The following is a 16,321-nucleotide window of genomic DNA, read 5'->3' as shown; positions in this document are numbered from 1 at the left end:
AACTAGGCAGGGACACAGCCCCACCCATCAGTACACAGGCTGCCCAAAGACTTCCTGAGACCACAGCCACCTCTAAAACACGCCCCTAGACATGGCCCTACCCACCAGAGGGCCAGGACCCAGCTCCACCCACCAGTGGGCAGGCACCAGGCCTTCTCCCCAGGAAGCCTGCACTAGCCTCTAGAACAGTCTCACCCACCAGAGGGGGCAGACACCATACGGAAGAAAATGACAATCCTGCAGCCTGCGGATCCAGGCCACTCACAGCAGGCCAAACCCTACCCTGGGACCAGCTGGTTCCTGGCCCTGTCCACTAGCAGGCCAACGCAACCTTCGGGACACCCCAGACCCCATACTCAACTGTGACAGGAACCACTCCCCACCCCTGCCACCAACTATCCGAAACGAGCTCTGGGATCCCAGAGAGACTCCAACAACTGGCTCTGCCTACCAGTAGGCCAGCACTAACCCCAGGACCTGGCTTCACCAACCAGTGGGCGGGCAACAGCCCTGGAGTCTTCAGGACCCTGACCCTGCCCACCAGTGAGCCAGCACTAGCCCTGGGGTTCCCTAGGATTCTGTAGCCAGCCGCCTTGTGACCAGGCCCCGCTAAACAGCAGCCAACAGCACCTGCACAATGCAGGGCCTGGCAACCAAATGGGCTAGGGGTCAACCAAGCTTAAATGACCGTCCACATAGCCCCCATAACAGAAGAACCCACACATTCCCTTTAGGGGGAAGCTCTAGAGCATATAGCTTGGATGATGAGAGAGGAGTGCACTGCTGTAACACAGGACATCTCCTACAGAAGGCCACTTCTCCAAGGTCAAGAAACGTAACTAACCTACCACATACATAAAAAAATAAATAACAACTTAGACAAAGTGAAGTGGCAAAGGAACATATTCCAGAAGAAGGAATAAGATAAAACCCCAGAAAAAAACTAAGTAAAGTGGAGATAGGCAATCTACCCGAGAAGGAGTTCAGAGTAACAATCCTAAAGATGATGAAAGAACTCGGGAGAAGAATGGATGCACACAGCAAGAAGTTAGAAGTTTTTAAACAAAGTCTTAAAAAATATAAAGAATGACCAATCAGAGATGAAGAATACAATAATTGAAATGAAAAGTACACCAGAAGGACTCAATAGCAGACTAAAAGATAAAGAGAAATGGATCAGCGAGCTAGAAGACAGAGTGGTGGAAATCACTGATTCTGAACAGAAAAAAGAAAAGAAATGAGGACAGTTTAAGAGACCTCTGGGATAATATCAAGTGCACTCATTTTGGCATTATAGAGGTCCCTGAAGTAGAAGAGAGAGAAAAAAGGCCTGAGAAGATATCTGTAGACACAACAGCTGAAAACTTCCCTAACCTGGGAAAGGAAACAGTCACCCAAGTCCAGGAAGCATAGAGTCCCATGTAGGATTAACCCGAAGAGAAACACACCAAGACACATGGTAATCAAAATGACAAAAGTTAAAGAGAATATTAAAAGAAGCAAGGAAAAAGCAACAAATTACATACAAGAGAACTCTCATAAGGCTATCAGCTGTTTTTTTTAGCAGAAATTCTGCAGGCCAAAAGGGAGTGACAACTTGTTGATGTGGTGTATCACACTGATTGATTTGTGGATATTGAAAAATCCTTGCATCCCTGGAATAAATCCCACTTGATCATGGTGTATTATCCTTTTAATGTACTGCTGGATTCGGATTGCTAGTATTTTGTTGAGGACTTTTGTGTCTATGTTGATTAGTGATATTGGCCTGTAATTTTCTTTTTTTTGTGGTATCTTTGCCTAGTTTTGGTATCAGGGTGATGATGGTGGCCTCACAGAAAGAGTTTGGGAGTCTTCTTTCCTCTGCAATTTTTTGGAACAGTTTCAGAAGGACAGGTGTTAGCTCTTCTCTAAAGGTTTGATAGAATTCACCTGTGAAGCCATCCGGTCCTAGACTTTTACTTGTTGGGAGTTTTTTTGATTTCAGTGCTGTGATTGGTCTGCTCATATTTTCTATTTCTTCCTGGTTCAGTCTTGGGAGATTGTACCTTTCTAAGAATTTGTCCATTTCTTCCAGATTGCCCATTTTATTGGCATATAGTTGCTTATACTAGTCTCTTATGATCCTTTGTATTTCTGCAGTGTCAGTTGTAACTTCTCCACTTTCACTTCTACTTTTATTGATTTGAGTCCTCTCCCTTTATTTCTTGATGATTCTGACTAAAGGTTCATCAATTTTGTTTATCTTTTCAAAGAACAAGCTTTTAGTTTCACTGTTCTTTGTTACTGTTTTCTTCATCTCTATTTCATTTATTTCTGCTCTCATCTTTATGATTTCTTTCCTTCTACTAACTTTGGGAATTGTTTGTTCTTCTTTCCCTACTTGCTTTAGGTGTAAGGTTAGGTTGTTTACTTGAGATTTTTCTTGTTTCCTGAGGTAAGACTCTATTGCTTTAAACTTCCCTCTTAAAACTTCTTTTGCTGCATCCCATAGGTTTTGGATTGTTGTACTTTTGTGTTCTTTTGTCGGTACGTATTTTTTGATTTCCTCTTTGATTTCTTCAGTGATCCATTGGTTGTTTAGTAGCATGTTGTTTAGCTTCCACATGTTTGTGTTTTTTACAGGATTTTTTTCATGTAGCTTATTTCTAATCTTATAGCATTGTAGATGGAAAATATGTTTGATATGATTTCATTTTTCTTACAAATTGAAGAATAAAAACTATATGATCATCTCAACAGATGCAGAAAAAGCTTTTGACAAAATTCAACACCCATTTATGATAAAAACTCCCTAGAAAGTGGGCATAGAGGGAACATACCTCAACATAATAAAGGCCATATACGACAAACCTACAGTTAACATCTTACTCAAAGGTGAAAAGCTGAAAGCATTTCATCTAAGATCAGGAACAAGACAAGGATGTCCTCTCTCGCCACTTTTATTCAACATAGATTTGGAAGTCCTAGCTGTGGCAATCAGAGAAGAAAAAGAAATAAAAGGAATCTAAATTGGAAAAGAAGACATTACACTGTCACTTTTGCAGATTACATGTTACTGTACATAGAAAATCCTAAAGATGCTACCAGAAAACTACTATAGCTGATTAATGAATTTGGTAAAGTTGCAGGATACAAAATTAATACACAGAAACCTGTTGCATTTCTATACACTAGCAATGAAAAATCAGAAAGAGAAATTCAAGAAACAATCCCCTCCCAAAAAAAGAAACAATCCCATTTACCATCTCATCAAAAAGAACAAAATACCTAGGAATAAACTTACCTAAGGAGACAAAAAACCTGTACTCCGAAAACTATGAAACGCTGATGAAAGAAATCAAAGGTAACACAAACAGATGGAAAGATATACCATGTTCTTGGATTGGAAGAATGAGTATTGTCAAAATGACTACATTACCCAAGGAAATCTACAGATTCAATGCAATCCCTATAAAATTACCAATGGCATTTTCCACTGAACTAGAACAAAAAAAATCTTAAAATTTGTGTGGAGACACAAAAGGCAATGAATAGCCAAAGCAATCTTGAAAAAGAAAAACAGAGCTGGAGGGATCAGGCTTCCTGACTTCAGACTACTACAAAGCAATAGTCATCAAAACAGTATGGTACTGGCACAAAAATAGAAATATAGATCAATGGAATAGGATAGAAAGCCCAGAAGTACACCCACGCACCTATGGTCAATTTACCTATGAAAAAGAGGCAAGACTATACAATGACAGAAAGACAGTCTCTTCAATAAGTGGTGCTGGGAAAACTAGACAGCTACATGGAAAAAAAAAATGCAATTAGAACATTCTTTCATATCATACACAAAAATAGGCTCAAAATGGATTAAAGACCTAAATGTGAGACCAGACATTATAAAACTCTTAGTGGAAAACATTGGCAGAACACTCTTGGACATAAATTGCAGCATTATCTTTTTCGATCTGTCTCCCAGAGTAATGAAAATAAAAACGAAAATAAAAACAAAAATAAACAAAGGAGAACTAATGAAACTCAAAAGCTTTTGCACAGCAAAGGAAACCATAAACAAAACAAAAAGACAACCCACAGAATGGCAGAAAATATTTGCAAATTATGTGACTGATGAGGGATTAGTCTCCAAAATTTACAAACAGCTCCTGTGGCTTAATATCATCAAAATGAACAACCCAGAAGACCTAAATACACATTTTTCCAAAGAAGACATACAGATGGCCAAGAGGCACATGAAAAGATGTTCAACACTGCTAATTATTAGAGAAATGCAAATCAAAACTACACTGAGATATCACCTCACACAAGTCAGAATGGCTATTATCAAAAATTCCACAAACAATAAATGCTGGAGAGGGTGTGGAGAGAAGGGAACCCTCCTACACTGTTGGTGGGAATGTAAATTGGTACAGTCACTATGGATAACAGTATGAAAGTTCCATTAAAAACTAAAAATAGAGCTATCATATGATCCTGCAATCCCATTCCTGGGCATATATCCAGAGAAAAACGTGGTCCAAAAGGATACATGCACCCCAATGTTCATTGCAGCACTGTTTACAATAGCCAAGACATGGCAGCAACCTAAATGTCCATCGACAGAGGAATGGATAAATAAGATGTGGTACATATATACAATGGAATATTACTCAGCCATTAAAAATAATGAAATAATGCCATATGCAGCAATAAGGATGGACCTGGAGATTATCTAGGTCCTAGAGATAATGAGTGAAGTAAACCAGAGAAAGTGAAATATTGTATGATACCACTTATATGCAGAATCTAAAAAAAAATGATACAAATGAACTTATTTTCAAAACAGAAAGAGACTCACAGACCTAAAGAACAAACTTATGGTTACCGGGGGAATGGTGGGGTGAAGAGATAGTTAGGCAGTTTGTGACTGACATGTACACACACTGCTGTATTTAAAATGGATAACCAACAAGGACCTACTGTGTAGCACGGGAATGCTGCTCAATATTCTGTAATAACCTAAGTGGGAAAAGAATTTGAAAAAGAATAGATACATGTATATGTATAAATGAATCACTTTGCTGTACACCTGAAACTAACAGAACATTGTTAAACAACTATACTCCAATATAAATTAAAAAGTTAAAAAAACTAAGACAAAAAACAAAAGGGAGTGGCAAGATATATTTAATGGGATGAAGGGCAATAACCTACAACCAAGAATACTCTACCCAGTAAAGCTCTTGGTTCTGATTTGATGGAGAAATCAAAAGCTTTACAGACAAGCAAAAGCTAAAAGGAGTTCAGCACCACCAAACCAGCTTCACAACAAATGTTAAAGGAACTTCTCCAGGCAAAAAAGAAAAATCCACAACCAGAAACAAGAAAATTACAAAATGAAAAAGCTCATAGGTAAAGGCAACCATACAGTAAAGGTAGGAAATAATCCACACACAAAGCTAGTAGAGGGGTTAAAAGACAAAAGTAGTAAAATCATCTATATCCACAATAAGCAGTTAAATGATACACTAAACGATTAGATGTAAAATATGACCTCAAAAACAGTAATTGTACAATATTGTAAAGCAACCATACTTCAATAAAAAAGGAAAAACCAGTAATCATGAGAAGAGTACAAATGCAGGTTTTTTTAAATGCATTTGAAATTAAGAGATCAAAAACTTAAAACAATCATGTATATATATAGACTGCTACACGAAAACCTCATGGTAACCACAAACCAAAAATCTATAATAAGTATACACTCAAAAGAGAAAAAGGAATACAACATAACACTAAAGACATTCATCAAATCACAAGAGAAGAAAACAAAGGAAGAAAGGGAATAAAAGACCCATAAAAGCAAATCCAAAATAATCAACAAAATGGCAATAAGAACATACACATCGACAATTACCTTAAATGTAAACTGACTAAATGCTCCAACCAAAAGACACAGGGTGGCTGAATGGATACAAAAGCAAGACCTGTGTATACGGTGCCTACAAGAGCCTTGCTTCAGATCTAGAGACACATACAGACTGAAAGTCAGGGGATAGAAAAAGGTATTCCAGAAAAATTGAAATCAAAAGAAAGCCAGAGTAGCAATACTTATATCAGACAAAATAGACTTTATTTTATTTTTAAAAAATTGTTTTATTATTCTTATTTATTGATTGATTTATATTTCTTGGCCAAGCCATGTGGCATGTGGGATCTTAGTTCCCCAACAGGGATCGAACCCACACCCCCTGCACTGGAAGAATGGAGTCTTAACCACTGGACTACCAGGGAAGTCCAGACAAAATAGACTTTAAGATAAAGACTGTTACAACAGACAACAAAGAACACTACACAATGTTCAAGGGATCAATCCAAGAAGAAGATATACAGATTGTAAATATATATGCACCCAATATAGGAGGCACCTAAATACATAAAGCAAATATGAACAGACATAAAGGAAGAAATTTACAGTACCGCAGTAGCAGTATGGGACTTTAAAACCTCACTTGCATCAATGGAGAGATTATGCATACAGAAAATTAATAAGGAAACACTGCCCTTAAATGACACATTAGACCAGATGGATTGTATTGATACATATATATATATATATAAAGCATTCCATCTGAAAGCAGCAGAATACACATTCTTTTTAAGTGCACATGGAATATTTCTCCAGGATAGATCACATGCTAGGCCACAAAACAAGCCTCAGTAAATTTAAGAAAACTGAAATCATATCAAGCATCTTTTTTTTAAAAAATTTATTTATTTATTTATTTATTCATTCATTCATTCCTGGTTGCACTGGGTCCTCATTGCTGCACGTGGGCTCCATCTAGTTGCAGCGAGAGGAGGCCACCCCTAGCTGTGGTGCACGGGCTTCTCACTGTGGTAGCCTCTCCCACCATTGAGCACAGGCTCCAGGCGCACAGGCCTCAGCAGTTGCAGCACATGGGGTCAGCAGCTGTGGCTCAAGGGCTGCAGAGCACAGGCTTAGCAGCTGTAGCACATGGGCCCAGCCGCTCCGTGCCACGTGAGATCCTCCAAGACCAGGGCTCGAACCTGCATCCCGTGCACTGCCAGGCAAACTCCCAACCACTGTACCACCAGGGAAGCCCTCAAGAATCTTTTTTGACCACAATACTATGAGACTCGAAATCAACCAGAAAAAAACTGCAAAAAACACAAACACATGGAGGTTAAACAATATGCTACTAAACAAGTAATGGATCACAGAAAACAAAGAGGAAATTAAAAGAAAACCTAGAGACAAATGAAAACAAAACACGACAATCCAAAACCTATGGGATGCAGCAAAAAGTTCTAAGAGGGAAGTTTACACTAATACAAGCTTATCTCCGGAAACAAGAAAATCTCAAATAAACAACCTAACCTTATACCTCAAAGAACTAGAGAAAGAAGAACAAACAAAACCTGACGTTAGTAGAAGGAAAGAAATCATAAAGATCAGAGCAGAAATAAACAAAATAGGGATGACAAAAACAATAGCAAAGATCAGTGAAACTAAAAGCTGGTTCTTTGAAAAGATAAACAAAATTGATAAACCTTTAGCCAGAATCATCAAGGAAAAGAGGGACAGGACTCAAAACCAATAAAAGTAGAAATGAAAAAGGAGAAGTTATAACTGACACCACAGAAATATAAAGGATCATAAGAGACTACTACAAGCAACTCTATGCCAATAAAATGGACAACCTGGAAGAAATGGACTAATTCTTAGAAAGGTACAAACTCCCAAGTCTGAACCAGGAAGAAATAAAAACTATGAACAGCCCAATTACCAGTAATGAAACTGAATCAGTAATGAAAAAAAAAAACTCCCCAACGAGTAAAAGTCCAGGACCAGATGGCTTCACAGGTGAATTCTATCAAACATTTAGGGAAGAGTTAACACCTATCCTCCTCAAACTATTCCAAAAATTTGCAGAGGAAGGAATACTTCCAACTCATTCTATGAGGCCAGCATCCCCTGATACCAAGATCAAAGAAAATTATAGGCCAATATCACTGATGAACATAGATGCAAAAATCCTCAACAAAATACCAAAATCCAAACCAAATCCAACAATATATTAAAAGGATCATATACCATGATCAAATGGGATTTATTCCAGGAATGCAAGGATTTTGCAGTATCTGCAAATCAATCAATATGATACACCACTTAACAAACTGAAGAATAAAAACCATGTCATCATCTCAATAGATGCAGAAAAAGCTTTTGATAAAATCAAACATCCAGTTATGATAAAAACTCTCCAGAAAGTGGGAGTAGATGTAACATACCTCATCTTAATAAAGGCCATATATGACAAACCCACAGCTAACATCATACTCAATGGTGAAAAGCTGAAAGCATTTCCTCTAAGATTAGGAATAAGACAAGGATATCCACTCTCGCCACTTTAATTCAACATAGTTTTGGAATTCCTAGCCACAGCAATCAGACAAGAAAAAGAAATAAAAAGAATCTAAATTAGAAAGGAAGAAGTAAAACTGTTAATGTTTGCAGATGACATGATACTACACATAGAAAATCCTAAGGATGTCACCAGAAAACTACTAGAGCTGATTAATGAATTTGGTAAAGTTGAAGGACACAAACTTGATACACAGAAATCTGTTCATTTCCATACACTAACAATGAACTATCAGAAGGATAAATAAGGAAACAAGCCCATTTACCATTGCATCAAAAAGAATAACATACCTAGGAATAAACCTACCTAAGGAAACAAAAGACCTGTACTTAGAAAACTGTAAGACACTGATGAAAGAAATTGAAGATGACATAAACAGATGGAAAGATATACCATGTTCTTGGACTGGAAGAATCAATATTGTTAAAATGACCACACTGACCAAGGCTATCTACAGATTCAATGGAATCCCTATCAAAATACCTATGCCATTTTTCACAGAACTAGAATAAATAATTTAAAAAATTTGTATGGAAACACAAAAGACCCCAAATAGCCAAAACAATCTTGAGAAAGAAGAACAGAGCTGGAGGTATCATGCTCCCTGACTTCAGACTATACTACAAAGCTACAGTGATCAAAACAGTATGATAGTGGCACAAAAACACACATAGATCAATAGGGATAGAGAGTCTAGTATAAACTCAAGCACTTATGGTCACTTAATCTATGACAAAGGAGGCAAGAATATACAATGGGGAAAAGACAGTCTCTTCAATAAGTGGTGCTGGGAAAACTGGACAGCTACATGTAAAAGAATGAAATTAGAACATTCTGTAACATCATATACAAAAATGAACTCAAAATAAATTAAAGACCTAAATTTAAGACTGGTACTGTACAACTCCTAGAGGAAAACACAGGCAGAACACTCTTTGACATAAATTGTAGCAACAGTTTTTTGCATTTGTCTCCTAAAGCAAAGGAAATAAAAGCAAAAATAAATAAATGAGACCTAATTAAATCTAAAAGCTTTTGCACAGCAAAGGAAACCATCGACAAAATGAAAAGACAACCTACTGAATGGGAGAAGATAGTTGCAAATGATATGACCAATAAGCGATTAATATCCAACATATATTGATATAAACAGGTCATACACCTGACTAAAAAATGGACAGAACTGAACAGACATTTTTCCAAAGAGGAAATACAGATGGCCAACAGGCACATGAAAAGATGCTCAACATAGCTAATCAACAGGGAATTGCAAATTAGAACCACAATGAGATATCACCTCACACCTGTCAGTATGGCTATCATTAAAAAGAACACAAATGACAAATGTTGGCGAGGATGTGGAGAAAAGGGAACCTTTGTACACTGTTCGTGGGAATGTAAATTGGTGTGGCCACTGTGGAAAATAGTATAGAGTTTTCTCAAAAAACTAAAAATAGAACTACCATATAGAACTTCCACTCTTGGGTATATATTCAAAAGAAAGAAAAGCATTAACTCGAAAAGATACATGCACCCCAATGTTCACAGCAGCGTTATTTACAATTGCCAAGATATGGATGCAACCTAAGTGTCCATCAACAAATGAACGTTTAAAGAAGATGTGGCGTATATATACACAATGGAATTTATTCAGCCATAAAAAAGAACAAAATCTTGCCATTTGCAGTAACATGGATGGACTTGGAGGGCACTATGCTAAGTGAATAAGTCAGAGAAAGACAAGTACTGTAAAATATCACTTATATGTGGAATATAAAAAATACAACAAACTAGTGAATATAACATAAAAGACTCACAGATATTGAGAACAAACTAATGGTTACCAGTGGTGGGGGGAGCAATACAGGAGTAGGGGACTGGGAGGTACAAACTACTGGGTGTAAGATAAGCTCAAGGATATATTGTACAACACAGGGAATATAGTCAACATTTTGTAAGAACTGTAAATGCAAAGTAACCTTCAAAAATTGTATAAAAAATTAAGGAATAAAAAAGGCTAAGGTCATTAATCAGGATTTTGAAAAGGAATTTTAACAGGTGAAAATAGTAAGGCAGAAATAAACAAAAGGCTGTAAGTAGTACCTGCAACTTGAGATTCCAATATGAAGAATCAGCCTTTTCTTTCATGTGTATTCATATAACTTTATTAAACTCTAGTTTACACAAAGACAAAAAGCATATTAAAGAACTATTACCTTTCATGTTTGCAGCATACCCACTGTTATTCACCAAAGTAGAATATGGTTGTTCATTTTGAGGCAAGACTCCCGCAGCCATGGTAGTCTGTTGGGGGAGAAAAGATTACTTTTTGAAGGTTTGCCTATAGAATATTCATATGCTAATCACGTATAATGTGCTAGACTTCTACTGTCTAATACAGCAGTCATTAGCTAAGGGGTTATTGAGCACTTGAAATGTGGCTAGTACAGATTTGAGATATGTTGTAGATAAAGAATACAAGATTTTAGAGACTTGTACAAAAAAAGAATGTAAAATATCTAATTTTTTACATTTATTTGCCATTGAAATATTTTTGATATATTGGGTTAAATACATTTTTAAAATTATTTTTCTGATTCTTTTTATTGTTACTGGTGAATCTAAATTTGAATATGTGGCTCACATGATATTCTACTGGACACTGCTGTGCTAGACAGTAAGGACATTACAGAGAAAAATAAGACATACTCTTCCTATACATTTTTAGTCTGTTGGGAAGATAAGATGTAGACACAAATAATGCTAATATGTGCTAAGTGTCACAAGGCAGTCTTGGACAAGCAAGAGGGCTGTCCAATTTGAGGGTAGGTGCAAGGCTTGAAGAAGGAATTTGTACTTGAACTGGGCTCAAGGAGTAACATTTATTGTGGACATGACAGTACACTAGGCAATTAAACAGAAGCCCTCATTCTTTACTAAAAGTAAGGTAGATAGCTAGTGGGAAGCAGCCGCATAGCACAGGGAGATCAGCTTGGTGTTTTGTGACCACCTGGAGGGGTGGGATAGGGAGGGTGGGAGGGAGATATGGGAACATATGTATATGTATAACTGATTCACTTTGTTATAAAGCAGAAACTAACACATCATTGTAAAGCAATTATACTCCAATAAAGATGTTAAAAAAAAAAAGAGTTTACTGAGTTTATGACTTTACAGTTAACAGTCTTCATCTAGCTCATGCTAAGCTATATGGCTAAGTGTTCACTGTGTTCCTATGGCTTCTCCACTGAGGAAAGTTAAGTAAATCTTTTTATGTGTCAAAAAGCAAAAACTGCCACCTTTCTGAAGCCCCTATTATGTGTTGGATTGTGAAATAAGGAAAACACATTGATCTTTGTTCCCTGGTTCCTGACACAGAGCAACTAGACCATCGTAAATTCCTAAGTGATAGGAGCCCAAGGAGCCTCTTTTGTTCCAATTCTAATGAGGCAACTTTAACTCTAGGTGGGCTACTGGATGGCTCCTGGATTGCACTGGTCACCAGAAAGACCAACCCATGATTAGAAGCTTGGAATGTTCTAGAAGGGGAGAGTTGACTGTGACACAACAGAAAGTCACACACAATATTAAAGTTTTTTTCTAAATAATGATTTTAATATTTTTCTTTGAAAAAGCACATTTATTGTTTGGGCATCAATGACTGGGGGGGTCAAACTATAATTTTTATATGGTTATGTATTTTTTTTAAATGCTCTAAAAATCTGTTGAAATTTTTTGCACCAATAAATTAACAGTGGCAATTAATACAGCCTTAATATTTTTCCCTAGAGCATTTATTTTTGTGAGAAAAATCACTTCACAAATTTCAGGGGTCCTCCGAGAATTTCAAATTCACTAAAATTTTATTTCTAAAATCAAGTTTTATATGCTCAATAGGTATAAAATTTTTAATCTAAAGTCCTACTCAATGAAACTGTCTCCCTTCAAAAGAAGTACAAGAATTAAAATCACAGAGGTGCTCTAACATGAAAGAAAAAAGAAATTCCTGCAATATTTATATACAAATCTGGTATCATACTAATTAATACAAAATTTTATAATGGGCATAACATTTCAAATGAATGTTACATAAAGACAAGAAGTCAATGGACTAATGGAACAAGTTGTTCCAGGAAACTCATTAGCAAAAACTTAATTTGAAAGAATATACATTATGATTAGATTTACAGTAAACATTTTTACCATATTACTTTTCAAGAATTTGGACTTTTAAAACATGTTTTGACCAAAAAACAATTTATCACCATGTTAGAACCATGGAATTTTAGAGCAGTCAGAGTTCTAGCCCAGGTTGTTTTGTAGATGAGGAGTTATAAAGCATGTCCCAGGTGATCCAGCATGTGGTAACAAGGTAGAACCAGTTGTCACTTTTTCTGTGAAGGCTTCCCTGATGCCACCCTAAGCTCTTCAGCTGTAATGTAATGAAATGCGACTACTGGACTGGCTCCCCTGCACACCACGGGGTCTCGAGAGGAGAAGCCATGATTTGCTCATCTCTCTCTCTAAAGAAGGGGAGAGTCTGGTGTAAGGAACACATTCACTGCACATCTGTTGAGCTGAAATGGGCATACTAGACTGAGTTTCATGGATCTATTCATGTCTTATTTATGTCTGTATCCCCAAGACCTAGAGCTCACTGAAAACGTGGCTTTTCATGTTGTGGTTAAGACTCCCCGCTTCCAATGTAGGGGGCGCGGGTTCGATCCCTGGTCGGGGAATTAAGACCCCACATACTGTGCCGTGCGGCCAAAATAACAAACAAAAACAGAAAAACTCCATGGCTTTAAAGAGTGTTGAATTAATTTTACTCTTTTGGGTAGCAAAAAGTACAAATATGATTGTGGACTGTCTTTAAAAACTTTCTTTTTAACTAGCCCCTCAGAAACTCAAAGTTGTAAGTAACCTCAGAAGTCCTCTATTAGAATCCTAACCCACAAGAGCATTCTCTCCACAATGTCTTTGAACAGTAACACTGACGTTATCACACAGCTCTGGTAGTTAGAAAGCTCTTTATAATGTGGCAACTCTGTAATTTCTGCCCATTGGTGAGAAATATTTCTGCCCTTTGAGACTACAGAGAACAATAAATAAACCCTTTCTTCCTCATATCAAAAGCTGGCTGGCGATCATCCCAAATTACATCTTCCCAGACCCAGACTAAGGACCAGCAGTTCCTCCCCTCACCGTTTTTCATATGTAATCGTTCTAGACCTCACAGACCTGGATGCTGTTTTCTATTTACACTCTATAGTTATTCATATCCTAGTACTCAGAGCTGAGATGTATCCCTCAGGTGGGGTGTGATCATCAAAAATTAGAACAAAAACAATCAGCTCCTCTGTCTGCAGTGAATGTGGCTTACCATCATATTTCAGCAGTCTCAAGCAGTTTTCAGCAGTCTCAAGACACATCAGGATACAATGGTTAAAAAAAAAAAGGCTAAAAAATGACCTATAGTACATTTTGAGGTTTAAAAATGGACATTCGGTACAGATAATTAAACATATATAAAAGTTTAAAGTGAAATAAATGGTACAGAAGAAGAAGTAAAGTCTCCATTCCTATCTCCCAGCCCAAGTTTTACTCCCCAGAGGTAAACAATGTAAACATAGGCTTTAGTTCTTCTGGGGGGTAGTGACTATATGTACACCTCTGGTTATTATTTTATCATCTTTAAAATGATTCACCAGACTATTGAATTCCTGGTATAAAAGATGAGGAAATTGGCTCATTTACTCTACCAACCTCCTACCATGCCAAACCTTTCCCCATTTAATACATCATTATATTTTTAATTCTTCTGATTATCTTTGTAATTTTAAATAACATCCTTTAACCATCTTTTCTTCTATCAACTTTAAACAGTATCTTGACTCCTTACCTTGTAAAATAAGAAAAGTAGTTTACCTGTATTATTCCATTTCACCTTTCCCCTCCACTTCCAAGTACTGCTAACTATATCATTTCTTTTTTTTAAAGCTTTTTAATTTTTAAGCTTTACCTATATCTGTAATTAAGTTTCCCATGCTTTGTCTATAGGCTCATTCCAATATGTAAGATGAAATACAATATAATTGAGTGTATTAGATATTATATATATATATATGTATACACATATGTATAATCCATATATATTTACCTTAAAAATATTTTTTACCAAGTCTTACGCTTGGACTCATATAAAAAGAAGTGCAATCGTGTATCACAAAACCTGTGCTGCTCAAAGTAAAACATTCCAAGCATCAGTGTCAAGTGGATTATCTTTTATTTCATTAGCTGCTTAAAACAAGGGCAGATTTTGTTCTGCTGTAAATTTAGACAATGTATTTCTTATACAGACTGCCCCATTTGTTTGTTTGTTTTGCGGTACGCGCGCCTCTCCCGTTGCGGAGCACAGGCTCCGGATGAGCAGGCTCAGCGGCCATGGCTCAAGGGCCCAGCTGCTCCGCGGCATGTGGGATCTTCCCGGACCAGGGCACGAACCCGCGTCCCCTGCATCGGCAGGCGGACTCTCAACCACTGCGCCACCAGGGAAGCCCTCAAATTCTTAATCATACTATCTACTTGCTTTTTAAAAATATTTTTTCCAAGCCCTTTGGGTTTCTAATTCTAATGTGGATGAAAAGCTTCCTAGGCCCACTAAACAGTTACCAACCTAGGATTTCTTTTAATTGCACCCCTGAGTTGAGGCCATTGTTCCTCAGATTCTGCTTTGGCTTTGCTCTATCCTCAAGTAATTTTTTCATGAAAGGTGAATGGACGACGAACTTTCTAAGTCCTCTCATTCTGAAAATATTTATTTTATCCTCATACTTAGCTGATAATTTGGCTACTTACAGAATTCTAGGTTGAAAGCCATATTATGTCATGTCTACTGTGTTTTAACAAACAACATTGCTGATGAGAAGTCTGGATGTCAATCAGTGTATTAGAAACAGGCCCTTTTCATTAACCTCGATTATTAGTTCCTTCCAATATGTAGATTGAGTCTCCTTCAGAAGCTAAAATTGTCTGTGTACCAAGTACCATGATCTATATTTTAAGTGCTTTACTTTACAAAATCCACATCATTCTTACAGAATCACTCTATACAGTATATACTATTATTAGCTCCATTTTCTCAGGTGGGAAACCTTGCTTGAGATTACACATTTTCACTGGTAGAGCTGGGACATGAATACAGCCTGCACGCTTCTAATACCAATCCACTGTGCCCTACAGAAAGACCTGAACAATTTACACAATTTATTAAAAGACAAGTCTTGGGGCTTCCCTGGTGGCGCAGTGGTTGAGAGTCCGCCTGCCAATGCGGGGGACACGGGTTCGTGCCCCGGTCCGGGAAGATCCCGCATGCCATGGAGCAGCTGGGCCCGTGAGCCATGGCCTCTGAGCCTGCGCATCCAGAGCCTGTGCTCTGCAGCGGGAGAGGCCACAACAGTGAGAGGTCTGCGTACCGCTAAAAAATGAAAAAAAATAAAAAATAAAAATAAATAAAAGACAAGTCTTTTCTCTCGTCCTCATCAATGCCAGCCATTTTAAACCTTTTTAACAGAATCATCTCATTATTGTTTTACTTTGCATTTCTTAAGTGAGGCAAAGTAGTTTTTCAGAAGCTTTTTTAAAAACGTGAATTTCTTGTAAATAAACTGCCTGCTTCAGAATTTAGCCCTTTTCCTACTGGGACATTTGCCCCTTTCTTACAGACTTGCAAGATGTCTTTCTATATTAATATCAACTCTTCATCATATATGCTGCACATCTTTTTATTTATTTATGTTTGATGTGGACCATTTTTAAAGTCTTTATTGAATTTGTTACAATATAGCTTCTGCTTTATGTTTTGGTTTTTTGGCCTCAAGGCATAT

General features: G+C 37.2%; 1 protein-coding gene across 4 annotated transcripts in view; it reads right to left on the bottom strand.

Annotated features, from left to right (window-relative positions):
• PTPDC1 (protein tyrosine phosphatase domain containing 1) overlaps positions 1-16,321 on the bottom strand; it is a 105,887-nt gene that overhangs the window by 53,676 nt on the left and 35,890 nt on the right. For all 4 annotated transcript variants that reach the window (XM_073805953.1, XM_033857826.2, XM_073805954.1 and 1 more), the window contains exon 2: positions 10,652-10,739. In XM_073805953.1, the coding sequence (XP_073662054.1) occupies positions 10,652-10,733 (82 nt within the window). In that variant the 5' untranslated portion in view covers positions 10,734-10,739. The remainder of the gene's footprint in view (positions 1-10,651; positions 10,740-16,321) is intronic.

This window comes from Tursiops truncatus, chromosome 6, assembly GCF_011762595.2.
Source record: "Tursiops truncatus isolate mTurTru1 chromosome 6, mTurTru1.mat.Y, whole genome shotgun sequence".
Taxonomy (NCBI): Eukaryota; Metazoa; Chordata; class Mammalia; order Artiodactyla; family Delphinidae; genus Tursiops; species Tursiops truncatus.
This window is presented reverse-complemented; position numbering and strand designations above follow the sequence as displayed.